The sequence below is a fragment of the Myotis daubentonii genome, chromosome 3 (assembly GCF_963259705.1).
Source record: "Myotis daubentonii chromosome 3, mMyoDau2.1, whole genome shotgun sequence".
In the NCBI taxonomy this organism is placed as follows: Eukaryota; Metazoa; Chordata; class Mammalia; order Chiroptera; family Vespertilionidae; genus Myotis; species Myotis daubentonii.
In genome coordinates, this window is record NC_081842.1 from 204686673 (window position 1) to 204702026 (window position 15354).

General features: G+C 58.4%; 1 protein-coding gene across 2 annotated transcripts in view; it reads left to right on the forward strand.

Annotated features, from left to right (window-relative positions):
* The first annotated feature begins 1823 nt into the window (after nucleotides 1-1823).
* The window catches only part of RUNX3 (RUNX family transcription factor 3), a 62593-nt gene continuing 49062 nt past the window's right edge, over nucleotides 1824-15354 (forward strand). For both annotated transcript variants that reach the window (XM_059690767.1, XM_059690768.1), the window contains exon 1: nucleotides 1824-2309. In XM_059690767.1, the coding sequence (XP_059546750.1) occupies nucleotides 2252-2309 (58 nt within the window). In that variant the 5' untranslated portion in view covers nucleotides 1824-2251. The remainder of the gene's footprint in view (nucleotides 2310-15354) is intronic.

Sequence of the window (15354 nt, forward strand, 5' to 3'; positions counted from 1 at the left end):
GAGGCTCAGGCAAGGAAACTGACGTGGACGGTGTCCTCACCCAGGTGCCTGTCTCTCCGAGAAATGTGTTATCCCCGTTTGACAGGGAAGGGAACAGGCCGAGAAAGGAAGTGGCTTGCCCGTGGTCTTGCAGCTGGGAGTCAGCAGAGCTGGGGCTGGAACCCAGAAATGCGGCTCACGGGCCCCGAGGTTTTCGCCATAAACCTGCTTCCTCCCTGGACAAGTTAGGACCCCACCATCTCGCCATTCAGGGTCCCAAGACTGAGCCTTCATGGAGCTCCATCATATGCGGCCCAGACAGCGAGTGTCCCAGGGTGCCCTGCTCCCGGGGGGCTCTGTGCAGCTGTGGGCAGAACCCGGTCTCTGTGGGACCTTGGACAAGCCCCCGCTCCTCCCGGATGCTCCTCCTGCTCCCTGAGCCTCTGGAGACCACCAGGAGCCTGAGGCTGGTGCTGGGGCCTAGCCCCGAGTGTGGGCTCCCCGGAGAGGACCGGGGGCAGCGCCGGCTGCAGGGGGTTTCTGAAGGCTCAGGAGTTAGCTTAGAGGACACTGAAGGGTGCTGTGGTCATGACTGGGGCCGGGGCTGGCGCGTCAGAGACTAGTGTTCTGGTCCCACTCAGAGTTCTGTGGGCTTGGACAAGCTGAGTTCAACGTCCTGGGCCTCAGTGTTCTGGCCTGTGAAATGGGAGACTAGAGCCTGCACGGGAAATAGTATAAGCCACCCCCCTCCCCCCAGGCCTGACCAAGCTTCTGGGAACATCGAAGTGTAGGGTTGAATCATCTTCCACGTCTTGCCTATTTTTGAGTCCCTCTGGGCCTCAAACCCTCTGGGACATGAAGGACTCAAAAGGGAGCTGACGAAAAGCACGCTGAGGGGGCACAGCACGAGCAAAGGCCCCGAGGCAGGAAAGCCCGGGGCACGTTCGATTGGAGCCGGGAACCCAGAGGGGATGCACAGGAGAGCAAAATGAGCAAAGGGCCTTCACGAACGCGCTCGGGCCTCAGGACCAAGCTCCGCGGAAGGCGGAGGCACCGTGCTGCCGGCTTTCACAAGGAAGCCCTCTCGGTGGGCAGGCCCGGGAGGGCGAGCGCTGGAGATGCCGCTCATGTGTTTCCCATTTGTACTTAATCCCAACTCCCATAAACCCCCCTGAAGTGCCACCCAGCCACACATGTGGACGCCTCTCTGGCAATAGCGGTGGTGGTCAGTGGTGGTGTCGGCTGCAGCCAGGAGGGGCGGCAGGGAGGGAAGCGCCCCCCCCCCCCCCCGCATGGGTCCAGGCTCCCGGTGCCTGGTGAGGGCCCTGCGGGGCTCCTCGCCCGCCCAGGCCATCGCTGGCCTTCACTCAGAAGGAGTCTCCCACAGGATCCAAACCGCCGCCCCGCCGCCCCCGCGCCAACTGCTCTCAGTTCTGTTTCTGGGCCGCGTGCTGAGGCCAGCCCCACAAATAAAAGCCATCACTTTTCTCTCTCTTTTCCCCTTTCTTTCTTTCTTTTTTTCCCCCCCCTCCAAAGGAGAGAAAGGCAGCCACAAGCTCCTCTAAGAGGCCGTGACGTCACGGCCCAGGTGACCACCGCCCAGCCAATGGGCCAAGGCCGCGAGCTGGCTTCTTGCATCCTGTGAGCTGAGGTTGGGTTGACACTGTGAAGGCCTGGTCCCTCAACCACAGAACCACAAGGCCAGGCCCTCGGCTGCCTGCGGGGCCCTGCGCAGGAGCTGGTTGGCTCCCGGTCCTCCCCACCCCCGGGCCACCCTCGCACCCACTGGAGCCTGGGCTCTGTCAGGGGCCGAGCCTCATTCATTCATTCCCTGAGGCGCTGGTGCTGGTGTGCTTTGCTGTCGCTGCCCCGCGAGCTCTTCCGCCCTGGCTGCCCGAGGCCCCTTCCCACCATCTAATGATACACTCTGCATACGCTTCTGTTGAAAATTTGTGGCTAGACATTCCTGTGGGACCGAGAATCCAAATTCTTGGGTACAAACAGAAACTTACTTTCCTTGGGGATTTTTTTTCCTCTCTCGCTCACACACGCTCTCGCGTTCTTTCCTTTTCTCTTTTTTGTAACAGGAGGGGGGTGGTGGGGGGGGGGGGGACAGACAAAACAAAACAAAACAAAAAAACCCTAAAAGCAACACCACCGCCACCCCCTTTATTTTCAAAAGTAGCTGGGAAAAAATAAAACAACAGCCAACCAAATCAATCCCAACCCACCCCCCTGAAGGGCAGAGTTCTCGCCTTCCTCAGCGCGGGGCATGGCATCAAACAGCATCTTCGATTCCTTCCCGACCTACACGCCGACCTTCATCCGCGGTGAGTAATATTGCCCAGGGCGCGGGGCCGGTCCTTGCGGGTGGGGAGCCGTGGCCAGGCCCCGGATCGCCTCCCTCCACCGACGATCCTGGCTGCCTTCAAGGGCACAGCCTGCCCACCTAAACCCGCTACCGAAACCCGAGGTGGGAAGGGGGGTGGGTGGTCTCCTGGAGCGAAGTAGACTTTTACCCTCAGCTGGTGGGGACAGTTGGTGGTGGGGGCCAGGGATACCACAAGACCTCAAGACTTCAAAGGGCAGGTCTGGGAGGGTTCTGGGGTCGAGGATTTGGGGGGTGGTCCCTGTGACCCGTGGCTTCCTGCCTCCCTCACGGGGCTCCCGGGTCCTGCAGCCCCAGCCTCTGGCCCTCCGGAGAGCTTGGATCCGCCACCTGGGCTCAGGAAGCCACGGACGCGGGCCAGCTTCTGAGAGCCGTGGGGCAGGCAGGAGCCGTGGGGCAGGCAGGAGCCAGGCTGCCCCTGCGTGAGACCCTCCTCCGGACGGTCCTGGGGTGAGGGAGCAGCGGGAGGAGAGGGAGGCTGTAGGCTTTCACTGAGAACCGTGTCGCCCTGGATGGCACTGAAACGGCCTCGCGTGGGGGGAGCCGGCCTCGGGAAGGTGTGCAAACCTGGTTACAGAGGACGAGAAAGTGTTTCTGGGCAGCTTATACCTCCATTCATTCCCAAAGAGGCCCAAATGTCTGGGTTGAGTCCTTCAACTAGGATAGGGGCCCGGGACCCCCAATTAGAACCTCTGGTTGAGGCTGGAACTCAGGGGGAGCCTTTCTCTGACTCGTTCTGGTCGGTGGGGTTGATGTGCTGTGACCTCAGATAGCCCCCTACTGCCTTCCCCCCACCCCTTCCCGAGCAGGAGCCCAGATGGGCTTGAGGCACCTGGGACTGGGGGGTCAAGAGTCCCTGAGCTTGGGTCCCCACTCAGTTGCTGTCTTGCGGAGTGTCCTTAGTCAAGTTACTTAACCTCTCTGTGCCCAAAACAGAGGCCCCTCTGGCTGTGACATGCTGAAGGTCTGAGGCTAGGAATGGACTGTGTCTGAAGGCGGTGCCTCTGGGCTGGGCATGGAGGCCAGCTCCCCTCCCAAACACAGGGGCCGAGGAGGCTCTAGAAACCCAGGGTTTGGGGGGCTGTGTTGCTGTTACCCGGCTGCGATGGTGAAGTCAGTCTGACTGTTCGTCTGCCTTTGGCCCGCTGCTAGCAACCGGACTTGGGTGGCTTGGCTCTGGGCAGGGACCGAGGCACATCCGGGTGCTTATTGTCCAGAGGGCTTGCCTGATGGTAGGCCCTGTCCCTCCTCCCTGGAGAGAAGCTGAGGCAGGCTGTGTGGCTGCGGACGGGGGTTGAGTCGGGGGCACGGGGGCCTGCCGTCCCGGCAGCGGGGCCTCCCCCCAAACCTGCTGGTGGCTGCTGACAGCAGCAGCCCGTCCAGGAGCCAAGAGCCCTCCTGGCTCTTTCCTTTAAGCTGCTCCTATTATAACGCTGTTGCCTTTGTAGTCCTCAGAGCTAATTAAAGGCAGTTCTGTGGCAAGAAAATAAGAGTTTATAAAAACCATTTGCTGGGTCTTTGTAATCTGTGTTTATTTCCCCCTCCACGAGCAAGATGAAGAAATGTAGAGTCTAAAACAAAGGAACACTGGGAGACGGGATGAAAGGGCTGACCCACCTAGGATGGGTCCTGACGCCGCGTAGCCCAGGCGATGGGAGAGGGCGACTCGCAGGGAGAGGGAGGGGGGAGCTGGCGGATGGCGGCCCAGTGTGTGCCGGGGCAGGAGGCCCCTGGCAGAGCAGGCTAGTCCCTGGTCACAGGGACCCTGATGTTTTCTAGGCCTGGGCCTGGGGTCTCAGGCTTTCTCTGCAATTCACGGTGAGGTTCCGTCCTGCTCACGTCTGCTCTCCAGGTTCCACTCACAGCTCAGGTCAGGGATCTGTCTCCCGGCTCCCGGCTCCCGGCTCCCGAGGCTCCCAGGGCTGCAGCTGCCCATCGGTCCCCGCGGAGCTCTGAGCTCTGGGTCCCGCGGAGTTCGGCTCCACGCTGCCCCACGCAGGGTCCTTAACCTGTGCCGGCCCACGGACCTTTCCGGAGTCTCAGGCAGTCTCCGGACTCCTCAGAATGGCATGTTTAGATGCATAAAACAACATCCGCAGGATTACAGAGGAAACCAACCCTTTGGAAAGGGCGCTAGCAGACTGTAACAAAGCAAGCTTGTGAGATCGTGGCCACGTGACCCGTTAGTAACACGGGGAGCAGATCTCACGGAGCTCCAGCGACGGCCGCGACACAGCGGTGACGAGTGAGGAGTGTGAGCAGTAGTTGGAGATCCTCTGTGACAACCCTAATGAGACGAGAATGTCTGTGCTTTCCACGGTGACAAAGACCCTGTGGAAAAAGATGCTACATGTCAGTGAGAGGCCAGTGAAAGGAAAGAAGTCTGTGTTTCCTGCCCAAGTTCCCAGACCCCCTGAATTCTGACACAGCAGAAACCCCAGCCCCTCAGTGGGCGGTGACGCAGCCACTGGGCCTGGGACGTCACCCAGAGAGCTTCTAGCCTCCTGGACTCCCAACTCCCACCTCTGGCTGAGGAATCAGAATCTCTTGAGTCGGCGCCTGGGCATGGGTGGTTTTGAAAGTCACCCCCCGCCCCAAGCTGATTCTGATGCTCAGTCTGGGCAGGTTTGGGTACCACTGACTAGGAGCCCTGTACCTGCCTCTGCCACCCAGGTGCTGTGTGACTCCGTCTGAGTCACTTGACCTCTCTGGGCTGCCTTTCCTTCGTAGGTAAAAGGCAGCAGTGAGTTGGATTTGATGCCCAGCCCTGTGTGGCCTTCACTGTCTTCAATCCCCACTAACCCCCACCAGCCTGGTCGCCAGCACCATCACCAAGCTCCTGCTCCCTGTGTCCCCACAGACCACAGGGAGTGACTGCTCTTTCGTTTGCACTGCGGGGTGATGCTCTAGCGTCTTACCCTTCCCCCCACCTTCACACCCAGCTAGGGACAAGGGGTCTCTAGGAAGCAGTGAGGCAGACCCCTGGTCCCCTGACGAGTCTGACTCCTTGTGAGTAACAGCCAATAACTGCCCCCCCCCCCCCAGTTTGTCTAACTCGGGAGAGCAGGGAGCATTCATTTTGAGTCAAGAACCAGCGCTCCCCTCAGCTCACTGTGGAGAAGAGGGTGAGGAGGAGAGCAGAGAGCAGTGCTGAACCCCACGAGTGGGCAGACTGATGGCAGCATTCCAGACCTGAGATGGAAGGCCTGGGAGAGCAGGGTGCCTGGGGAGCCGCTGGGCCTCAACACTTCATCCTCCTCCCATCTCTGCCCCCGGGACTCTCGCAGGTGGGACAAGGGGGCCCTATTCTTCTCTTTGACAAATGGGGGAGCTGAGACCTAATGGCTGTGGCTCGGCCACACTGTGACTACCTATGGGCAAGTCCCCTCCTCTCTTCGGGCCCTGGTTTCCCATCTGACAAATGTAGGCAACGGCCTTAGGATGCCTGAGGGCCCGTCCACAGCTGGTGAGGGCCAGCACCTTCATCCTGAAGGCCCATGAGGCTCTGCTCTGCGTCCCCTGGGACGGCCCCTCACCGCAGGTCCCCCTGACAGCACCCCTTAGCTCACCCCCAGAGGCAAAAGTGCTCTCCCCAGGACACAGAACCAGAGACAATGGCCCTCAACTGCCACGGGCAGGATTTAGAAGACCCTGGAGAGGCCAAGCTTTTCATTTATTCATTAATTCCGCAAAAGCTTATGAAGGAGTAGAGTGGCGAGATTCAAGCTTGGGCTCTAGAATCAGACTCTCCTGGTTCAAATCTTGACTCCGCCTTTCACTCACTGTATAGCCTGGGGCAAGTCACTTCACCTCCGTGTGCCTCTGTTTGTCCATCTGTGCAATGGGGGTGATGATTCTACCAACCTCATGGAGCCCTGGAGAGAATGAAATGAGTAAGCTGCCGGGCACAGAGTAAGCGCTCAGTCAATGTTTCCATTACTCCGAGCCTGGCCTTGTGCTGGGGGCTCAGGTACTAGGGAGGTGGACTGGGCCAGGCTCTGCCCTCTAAGAGCTCATGGGCTCATGGAAAGAGATGGGTGAACTGGAAACTGTACTGGGGTGTAATACATGTTGGGGGACAGGGGGGTGGGGCTGGAGATCAAAGAGAGGTACGAACCCACCTTGGAGCAGAGAATAATTTTCCTGGAGTAGTGACACTCGGCTGAGCCTTGCAAGGTAGGAGGTGACAGTTGGGGAGGGGGGGGAGGAGGAGGAGGCTGTCCCAGGCAGAGGAATGGCCTGGGCGGAGGTGTGGAGGCAGTGAAGACTCTGGGTGCCCCCTGGGCTGGCTGAGGGCATGGCAGAGGCTGGGGGACGGCTCTACTGTCGGGCCAAGGCTCTCTGAGCAGCTGGTGGGTAGTGGCCGGCAGCTCCTCCCCAGAAGGCGCCTGGGAGAAATGGAGAACGGCCTCTGAGGGGTGAGGCAGGCCTGCGTGGAGGCCGGGGTGCACAGCATGGCCCCGCAGGCCCCGCAGGCCCCGCTGGATGGTCTGACTCAGGGGTCACTGGACAGGAAGGAAGCTGTCCAGACCAGAGGGATCAGTCACTGTGTCCCTTCCTGGACTCTGGGCAGCGGCCAACAGCAAGGGACTCTCCCGGTTCTAACGCGGAAAGCTCGAGTCCCGGGCACCCCAACATGGTGGGTCGCCCTGAGGAGCGTGTCCATGGCGGCCTCCCCATCCCCCACCAACCCTGGGAGATGAATGGACCGTCCGCCAGCCATCCCGCGACCACCATGGCGCTCGCCTGGCGCCACCTCTGCCCTGACCCTTTGATGGCAGCTCCTGAGGCCGCCCTGCACACATCCGGCTCCCCGGACCACCCTGCCTGTCCAAAGTGCCCCCCAGGCTGGAAGGGCATTCCTGGGAGCCCCCCACCAGCCACAGGGTCGGGGCGGGCGGGAGCGGGCCCCACACAGTGGGACTGTGTGTCCAGGCTCACCGCGCCCACGACGGCCAGCGGCCCCACTGGGCACATAGAGGGCCCATTGACGGTGTGGCCTTGAGGTGGCCGCATCAAAGCGGAGGCTTGCTCAGTTACCTGAGCGGGTGGGGCGCTTACAGAGGGGAGGGCGGCCGAGATGGATGCCCCTGAGCAACTGGGCCTGAAACCCTGATCTTCCAGAGGCTCTGAGAGGCAGGAGATAGCACCGGGCCCTGACTCCAGCCCGACCAGACGCCTCCATCACGGGGTAGCTGAGGCTGGGCTCGGGGCTCCGTGGGGCAGCTGCAACGCCAGCTCTCACTGCAGACCCTTCCTCAAGTCCACCCTCAGAGTGGTGGGGTCTCACCCAGTCTCCACGACTGAGCTCCACCCGCTTCGGCAGGAGTGTCCCCAGGCCCACCTGCGGCCACAGGGAGCCCTGGCTCCAAGCTGCCGGTCCAGAGCCAGCCTGGGCCTCGCCAGCCGTTCCCACCTTAGTGCTGACTACACAGGAGAGGGAGGGCTGGCTCTAGCCCTCAGTGGATTTGGAAGCCAGGCCTCCATCACCGGCATTGAAATAGCACCTCCTGGAGGAAGCACCTGACATAAGGGGGGTGTGGGGAGCCGGGGAAGAGCAGGGCTCAGGAACTGGGACTGGGAGTGGGAGTGAGACTCCGTCAGACCTTGAGAATCACAGGAATCAGGAACCGTGAGCAAATTCAGGAGAGGTTCGGAGTTCCGGCCAGGGGTCGCATTCAGCAGCAGGAAAGCAGACTTTTCTCAGCTCCCTGGGCTCCACCCTCTGCTTGGCACATGGTTGTGGAGTCGGACCAGACTTAAGCTGTTCATACCTGGGTGACCCGACCTGCTCATTCCCCTCTTTGAGTCTGTTTCCTCCTCTGTGAGATGAGGCCAGGGGCACTGACCTCAAAGGGGGTTGCACAGGGTGAATGTGACCGGCCCGGGCGCCCTGCGATGGCACCTGGTAGGCAGTGCACACTCACACAGTATGGCTAGCTCCTTGGGCCCCTGGGCAAGCCTCCAGTTTGATCGCTTGCACTTGGCAGATGTGCCCTTGGCTCACCCCCCTGCTCCCTCTCCAATACGGACCACCCCCCCGCCCAGTGGGCACAGGGGAGACTGTAGAGGGACTGCCAGGCCCCTTGTCAATGGCTTCCAGAGATGGGGGTGAAGAAGAGGGTGCTTTTTGGGGAAGAGGCAACATGAAATGCCTGTAGGAGACCTAGGCCCCACTGCTTTCTCACTGCGTGGCCTTAGACGGAGTGCTTCCCTTCTCTGGGCTCAGTTTTCTCATCTGTTCAATGGGGAGAACAAACAGTATCCCCCTCAAGGCTTGTTGGGTGGATTTAATGCAATAATGTACATTATGTGCTTCTACCAGGCCTGGGGCAGAGGCAAGCCCTCCAGAAATGCTATATTCACTACTTAATAATTACTATTTAATGTTCGGCCTCCTTCTGGGCAAAAGAGGCTCTGGGACTCTGAGCAGAATGGGGAAGGTGAGAAACCGGGCCCTCTCCTCCCTGCTGGGAAGCTTCCCGGGTCCTTCTCCTTCTCCCCTCCAGGCCTCGGAGCGCCCACCCTGCCCTCAGACACCCCTCACCTCCCCCTTGTCAGGAGGGCAGCCCCGGGTAGCAGGATGGAGGGAGGGAGGATGAATGGACGAATAAATGAATGAACCAACGACTGAGCAGTCGCAGAGGCTTCCAGCTTCTCCCTTCACTTCCCCCTTCGCCGTCTGGCCTGTTCTTTGAAACGCTTGCTGGTGAGAGCCTGAGCTCTCACGTCCAATCGGAGCAGCAGCACGGAGGTTTAGGTTCCTCTTTGGGGTTTTCTCTTGCGTCTGGGAAAAATGTTTTTGGCAAAAGGTTCAGACTTACGTGTGGGCGGAAAGGGGGGGGTGCCATAACGTAGGATTTGCAGAGGTGACCAAAGTCGACCCCCCTCCAAACATCCTTCACTGTGACATGGGGACTAAAACACCACCGTGAGCGCCCGGCCCCTCTGAACTGAAGCGTTGCCCATCTGGGCTTTTTTTCAACATGCAGGGCCTCTCTCACGCGTACTTGACTCCGAGTCCACCTGGTCTGCTCACCTTTGTTAGGGAGGCAAGGTGGCTGGAATCAAAGGGCGCGCGAACAGACACGAGGGTGAGACCAAAAGGGGGAAAGAGGGCCATGCCCCACACTCAACTTGGCTGGTGCCCGGTGGCTGAGGGCCAGCGCTCCCTGAGAATTGGCCCTCAGCCTCCCTCAGTGAACCTACGTTCTGCCGCCGCCCCATGGGAAAGCAGGGGGGGAGGCTAGACCTGCTCTCCCCGATGGAGGAAGTGGGACCTGAGGCTAGACCTGCTGACACGCCCCCCACAGCTCTGCGCGCCTCATGTCTTAGGAAGACGTGTCAAGCCCAGAATGGGTGGAGTAGGGAGCCCCATCCTAGGGGTGGCAGGAGGCCCAGGGGCGAGCCTGGTCCTCCTCTACAAGCAGCCACATCCCTTCCCCAGGGGAAGAGAACAGGCCACCTTAGAACACAGACGGGAAGGAAAACACTAAGCTATCATAGTTAATGCGACGCGGTGCACCAGTGCCTCGTTTCTAATTCTTTTGGTGATGGTATGATTTCCAAACCTCTGAACACTGAACGTGTATGGCTTGCAGATTTAGGGGGGGAAACTGTTGTATTTTTCAAAGAAAGAAAGAGGAAGAGGCAGCCCCACCCGCCCAGGAGCAGGTGAGCTAGGCCTCCCCTCGGGACTGCAGCTGGGCCTGTTCCTGCCGATCCAGGGCCCAGCTGGCCACCCCTCCCCCCCCCTTCCTCTTCCCAAGTCGCTGTGTCTGCCTCTCACTCCCGGCCCTGCCCTATCGGGCTGTGGAGCAAGGGTCTGCCGTGCATACAGCAGGTGCTCAGGAAATGCCCGTGGCTTGCAGTGTGCCCCTAGTCTGGAGACAGACTCCCTGGAAAGGACTGGCCTCCCTGGGTTCTCACATTCCCAGTACTCAGGGCTTAGGATGTGAGTGCTGCTGATCTCTCAATAGACAGTTATTGAGCATCGACTGCATGCCACACAGCTCTACACAGGGGATCCGAGAGCAAACAAATCCGATCAAGGGCTCTCCTCCGGGGGCTGACGTTCTAGTGACAGTGGAGAGTTTGTCTCAGGACAGCACCCCAGGGAGAGAGGCCAGCACACCTCTGGCGTGTGCCCTTTCTATCGATGTGGAATCTCAGCTTCTGGGACTTCTACAGATGCCTCCTCTGCAGAGATGAATTAGCAAATAGGCTCAGAGTAACGCGGAGAAACTAACGTTTAAGAGGAGAAAAGGCGATGAGGGAGGGAGAAGGGGACCGCATTTGTCGATGACTTAACCAGGCACTGGTGGTTCCTCTGCAAGCGTATCTCTTTTCACTAAATCTCTACAATAATCCATGCCGTAGGTGTTATTGTTAATATCCCCATTTCATAGATGGGTAAACTGAGGCTCGGCAAAGGGAAGTAACTCATGCAACTAATAACAGGCAAAGCCCAGATTCATACCAGGGTCTGTCTGACTTCCAAGCCACCCAACAAAACTCTCCCTTCTACCTGGCAGACATCTCTTCTTTCTTAAGGCCCAGGCTCACCACCTCCATGGAGCCCTCCCTGATTCCTCCAGGCAAGGTGATTCATCTCCTCCTGTGTGCCACCAAAGCACCATCAGGCCCTTCTCAAATACCTCCAGAAGGCTTCCCAGAAAGGGTGGACTCTGATATAGGTCTAGAATAGGAATCTCTGAGAAGGAAGAAACATTGGTGGCCCAGATAGAGTGAATGGCATGGCAGAGGTATGGAAGAGGTTGGGGAGGAGGGGAGGTGGGCCAAGCCTGGAGGTTGGGCATGGCCTTCAAAGCAGGGGAGGTCCAGGCAGGATCTGAGCTGGGCAGTGATGTGGAGCAGAGAATCCCATAATGCACCGTGCTGCTCTCTGAAATAGGCCAGGGTAGACCTGCACCTCGAATGCGTGTGTGTGTGTGTGTGTGTGTGTGTGTGTGTGTGTGTGTGTGAACACAGACCACAGGGGCCCTCCTGCACCGGTCGCAAGCCCTATTTTTATCACCCTCTAGTCTAGACACACATCCGAGCAGCCGAAGGACTAGTTCTCAGGCGTGCGGAGTGCGGCACCGACGAGCACCGTCTGTGGTCTGACGCGGACAAGGGCAGCGGTTGGAGCAGTCAAACTGAGACCTCCCCTGAGGACAACCCCAGGACCAGGGCCCACAACACAATCTGCAGGGCACAGTGCACAAGGCAAATGCTGGGCCCCTGGTTCAAAAATGGAGAATTTCAGGGTGGTTTCAGCAGAACACTAAATGGAGCCTGGGGCTCGTCTCAGCCAGGGACCCCGTGTGATTGCACGGCCTGTATGCCCACGAAGGGCCCTGCCTCCGCCAGCCGTGGGCTGGAGGGGCCCTGGGCCTGGAAGCAAACCCCTGCCTGCCTTCCCTGCGTTGGTCTTTATGCACCTGACTCGGGCAGGCTCCCATTCTTCATGAGTCCACAGTTAAACAATAATGACGTAAGCCTTGGGCGAAATCACGCCTTGAAGGTTTTAGAAAAGCAAGAACGTTGAGGGAAACATGAATCCACAACATCCCCCACACCTGCGTCTAGGCTGCAGCTCGCCGGAAGGGCCTGGGCAATTTTTAAAATGAAAGTCTGTTATCTCGACACCCAGGGAAAACCGCTAGCGTTGGGCGTATTTCCTTCCAGACCCGTTTTCCGAGCGCCTGGCCTTCTCCTGCGGCGGCTCTCTTCCCTCCGTGGGCGGGGCCATGCAGAAACGTATGACGCATCCGCTAACCTCATCAAGGCTATTAATAATCACTGTGCACGTGGGCCAGCAGAGCAGCACAGTGCCGTCGCGCCTTCGGTGAGGATGGAAACGTTTTATGTCCACACCACCCAATACCGTAGCCCAGTGGTTCTCAACCTTCCTAACGCCGCGACCCTTTCATACAGTTCCTCCTGTTGTGGTGACCCCCAACCATAAAATTATTTTCGTGGCCACTTCATAACTGTCATTTTGCTACTGTTATGAATCGCAATGTACATATCTGATATGCAGGATGTATTTTCATTGTTACAAATTGAACATGATTAGGATGTGAGGGCGATCTGGCTGCGACATCTGTCACCTCATTGATCGCCAGGGTTGATTCGGCTGATCTGGCTGGCTAGGCGGGTGTCCCCCTCCTCCCTCACCGATCCATGTGCGTCCCTCCCGAAGCTGCGCGCTCGGTCGAAGAGGACGACCTTCCCCCCCCCCCAGGAGAGGACCGGTCTTCGGTCAAGGGTATACGAGTAGCTGCGCTCCCCTGCTAGAACCTCCAAACAAGCTCTCAAATTGAACATGATTAAAGCATAGTGATTAATCACAAAAACAATAGGTAATTATATATTCAATATGTGTTTTCCGATGGTCTTAGGCGACCCCTGTGAAAGGGTCGTTTGACCCCCAAAGGGGTCGCGACCCACAGGTTGAGAACCGCTGCCGTAGCCCCTTGTAGTATGTGAATTCCCAGTCCTGGGAATGTGCCGGCCCAGGACTGCATTCTCAGTCGTTTCGTTTTAATTCGTTTAATCGAAATAGCCACAGGTGGCTAGCAGCTACCGTGTTGGAGCTGGAAAGAGTCCCTTGTCCAGTTGTTAACCCAGGTGACCTCTTGGGGTGAGATGATGGAGTTTCTCACTTGCCAACTCGAAGTGCTTGAAAAGTCTCACATACAAGAATGGATGCTTTTAGCAACCAGAAGAAAGCTACTGAACATTTAACACAGTCGATGTTATGGGGGAGAAAATAGCTTTAGTCTTTTTAAAGCATATCGCTGGGGAGGGCTGACCCTGGCAGAATGGGGTCTATTTTTATTTTTCCTATTAATGCATAGCAGAAAGAAGGTGGCGTTTAGAATCAGAAGCTGTGGGTTTGTCTCCCGGATCTGCCACTTACTGGCTGTGCGGCCACTTAACCTCCGTGAACCTCAATTTCCTCATCTGTAAGATGGGGCTATCGACACCGGTGACCGCCCCAGGCTGCTGTGGGGACCGGATCAGACCCTGACGGTGGGAGTGCGGGGTCCGGGCTGAGCCCTGGGAGCGCGGTGTTACTGGAGATGGTTTCTGTGGAAGGGAACCTCTTATCTCTGCGAAGGGAGGGACTCGCAGCTCTCGCTCCTCTCTGCCATTTCCTAGAAACAAGGAAGTGAGGGGGGCATCTCCCACCGTGTGTTCAGCAGATGTTATCAGGTGTTAAGCAGAAACTCAGGGGCTCTGTGGCCAACAAGATTGGGAATAGCTGTATCGAGCAGTGTTCAACAGGGTGTTTTGCTGCAGAACTTTTCAGAGCCTCTGCTATGCTAATGAACGTAGGCTTCTCCCCCTGCGCTGGGGTGCCTCGGGGAGCCCACTTTGGGAAAAGCTGCTCGAAGGCGAGCTATGAAATCCAGCGCGGCTACAGGCTCTGTGGCGGCAGAGAATTACCTTTCCAAGGACCTAAGAAGCCGTCTGAGACTTGAAAGGGACATATTCTGGTCCTCCATACCAAAAGGGAAAGCACAAAATTGGAATTAGTAAATGCATAATTGCCCAGGAAGCAGAAATTGTGACAACTCAACTCTTAAATAGTCATATCAGCAGTCAACACTTGCATAGCTCTTACCAACGGCAGGCTCAGGCTAAGCGCTTCACGCGTCTTTGATCGTTTCCTCTTCGCAGCCCTGTAAGACCGATTGCTACGATTAAGCCCCTTTTATAGGTGAGGAAACTGAAGTCCAGAGAAGCTGAACAATCTGTGTGGTCTGCATCCAGGGCCTGTGTGCCTCTCACAGCACAGTAGCTGATGAGTTCATGAGTTCATCCAGGTTTTCCTGGATCAAGGAGCCACCCCTTGGCTCCCACTGGCCCCCTTCCTGGGAAGAAGGTGGCGCTTCCAGGAGCCTGGCCAATCAGAGCCAGGTTTCTCATGGGGAAGGAGGGCCAGTAATCATGTGAGGAGCAGGAGAGGGGAGATCTGCACACCGCATGCATGTTCCCTCAGCAGGCCCTTGATATCTGGCGGTCCTCTCCTTCACCAGAGCATAGTTTGGGAAACTGAGGCACTGAGAGGGGACATGGTCAGGGCTGAGCTTGGAGGGCACCCCAAGGAGTCAGGCAAAACTCCCGTGGCTGCCCAGGCCCACAGCAAAGGGCTTCTTTCTCATTGTCCTTCTCACAGCAGCACCTTGGTGGGGGCCCTACCCCCTGGGCCCCTCTCCCTGGTTCCCCCAGGTCTCCCGGGGGTCCCTCCCACCTAGTGCCGGTTCTGTCTGGTCCAGTATCATGCCAGGGCCTACTGCCATGGGCGTTCTGCTGAAGTCCCTTGGAAGTCCCCTCTCAGGTCCCCCGCATGTGATGAGGGACGTGCACACAGACAGGCCTCTGCCCCTGTTCACCGGCCCCCATGCTTGCCTGGGGCAGGGCATTCCTCTGCCCGGAGTCACCTGACCAAGGGCCAGCATCAAGGCGGCCACTTTATGTGCATCACTGCTGCTTCTCACAACGGGTGGTCAGTATTTTTGTCCCCATGGTGCAGGAGAGGAAAGGGACGCCCAGAGAAGCAAAGCCAGGAGCCGGAGTTCACAGGGCTCGTAAGTGGAGGAGCTGGGGTTCAAACCCAGGCTCTGTTCACCCTGCCGCAGGGACCCCATGGGCACAGCCCTGAACACGTGCCTGAGCACACACCACACACCCTGCAGGCTGTGAGCCGGTGGCCGGCCCTCCTGTCTGAGCCGGGTCCCTCCCCCAGGAGGACCAGGTCCACAGGCTACAACCCAGGGGGTGTCACATGGCTCCACGCTCAGAAGGGGGCCCCACACTTGGGCTCAAAGCTCTGCAGTTGCCGTCTTGAAATTAATCATTTTATCGCTGGATTGGTGTTTTGGAAGTGATGTCTGATGCAGGAGTGATCCCCCCCCCCCATGGGCAGGGCCTGGGCGTGAGTGCGGGTTGGGGAAGACAGGGGCTTGTGCCCC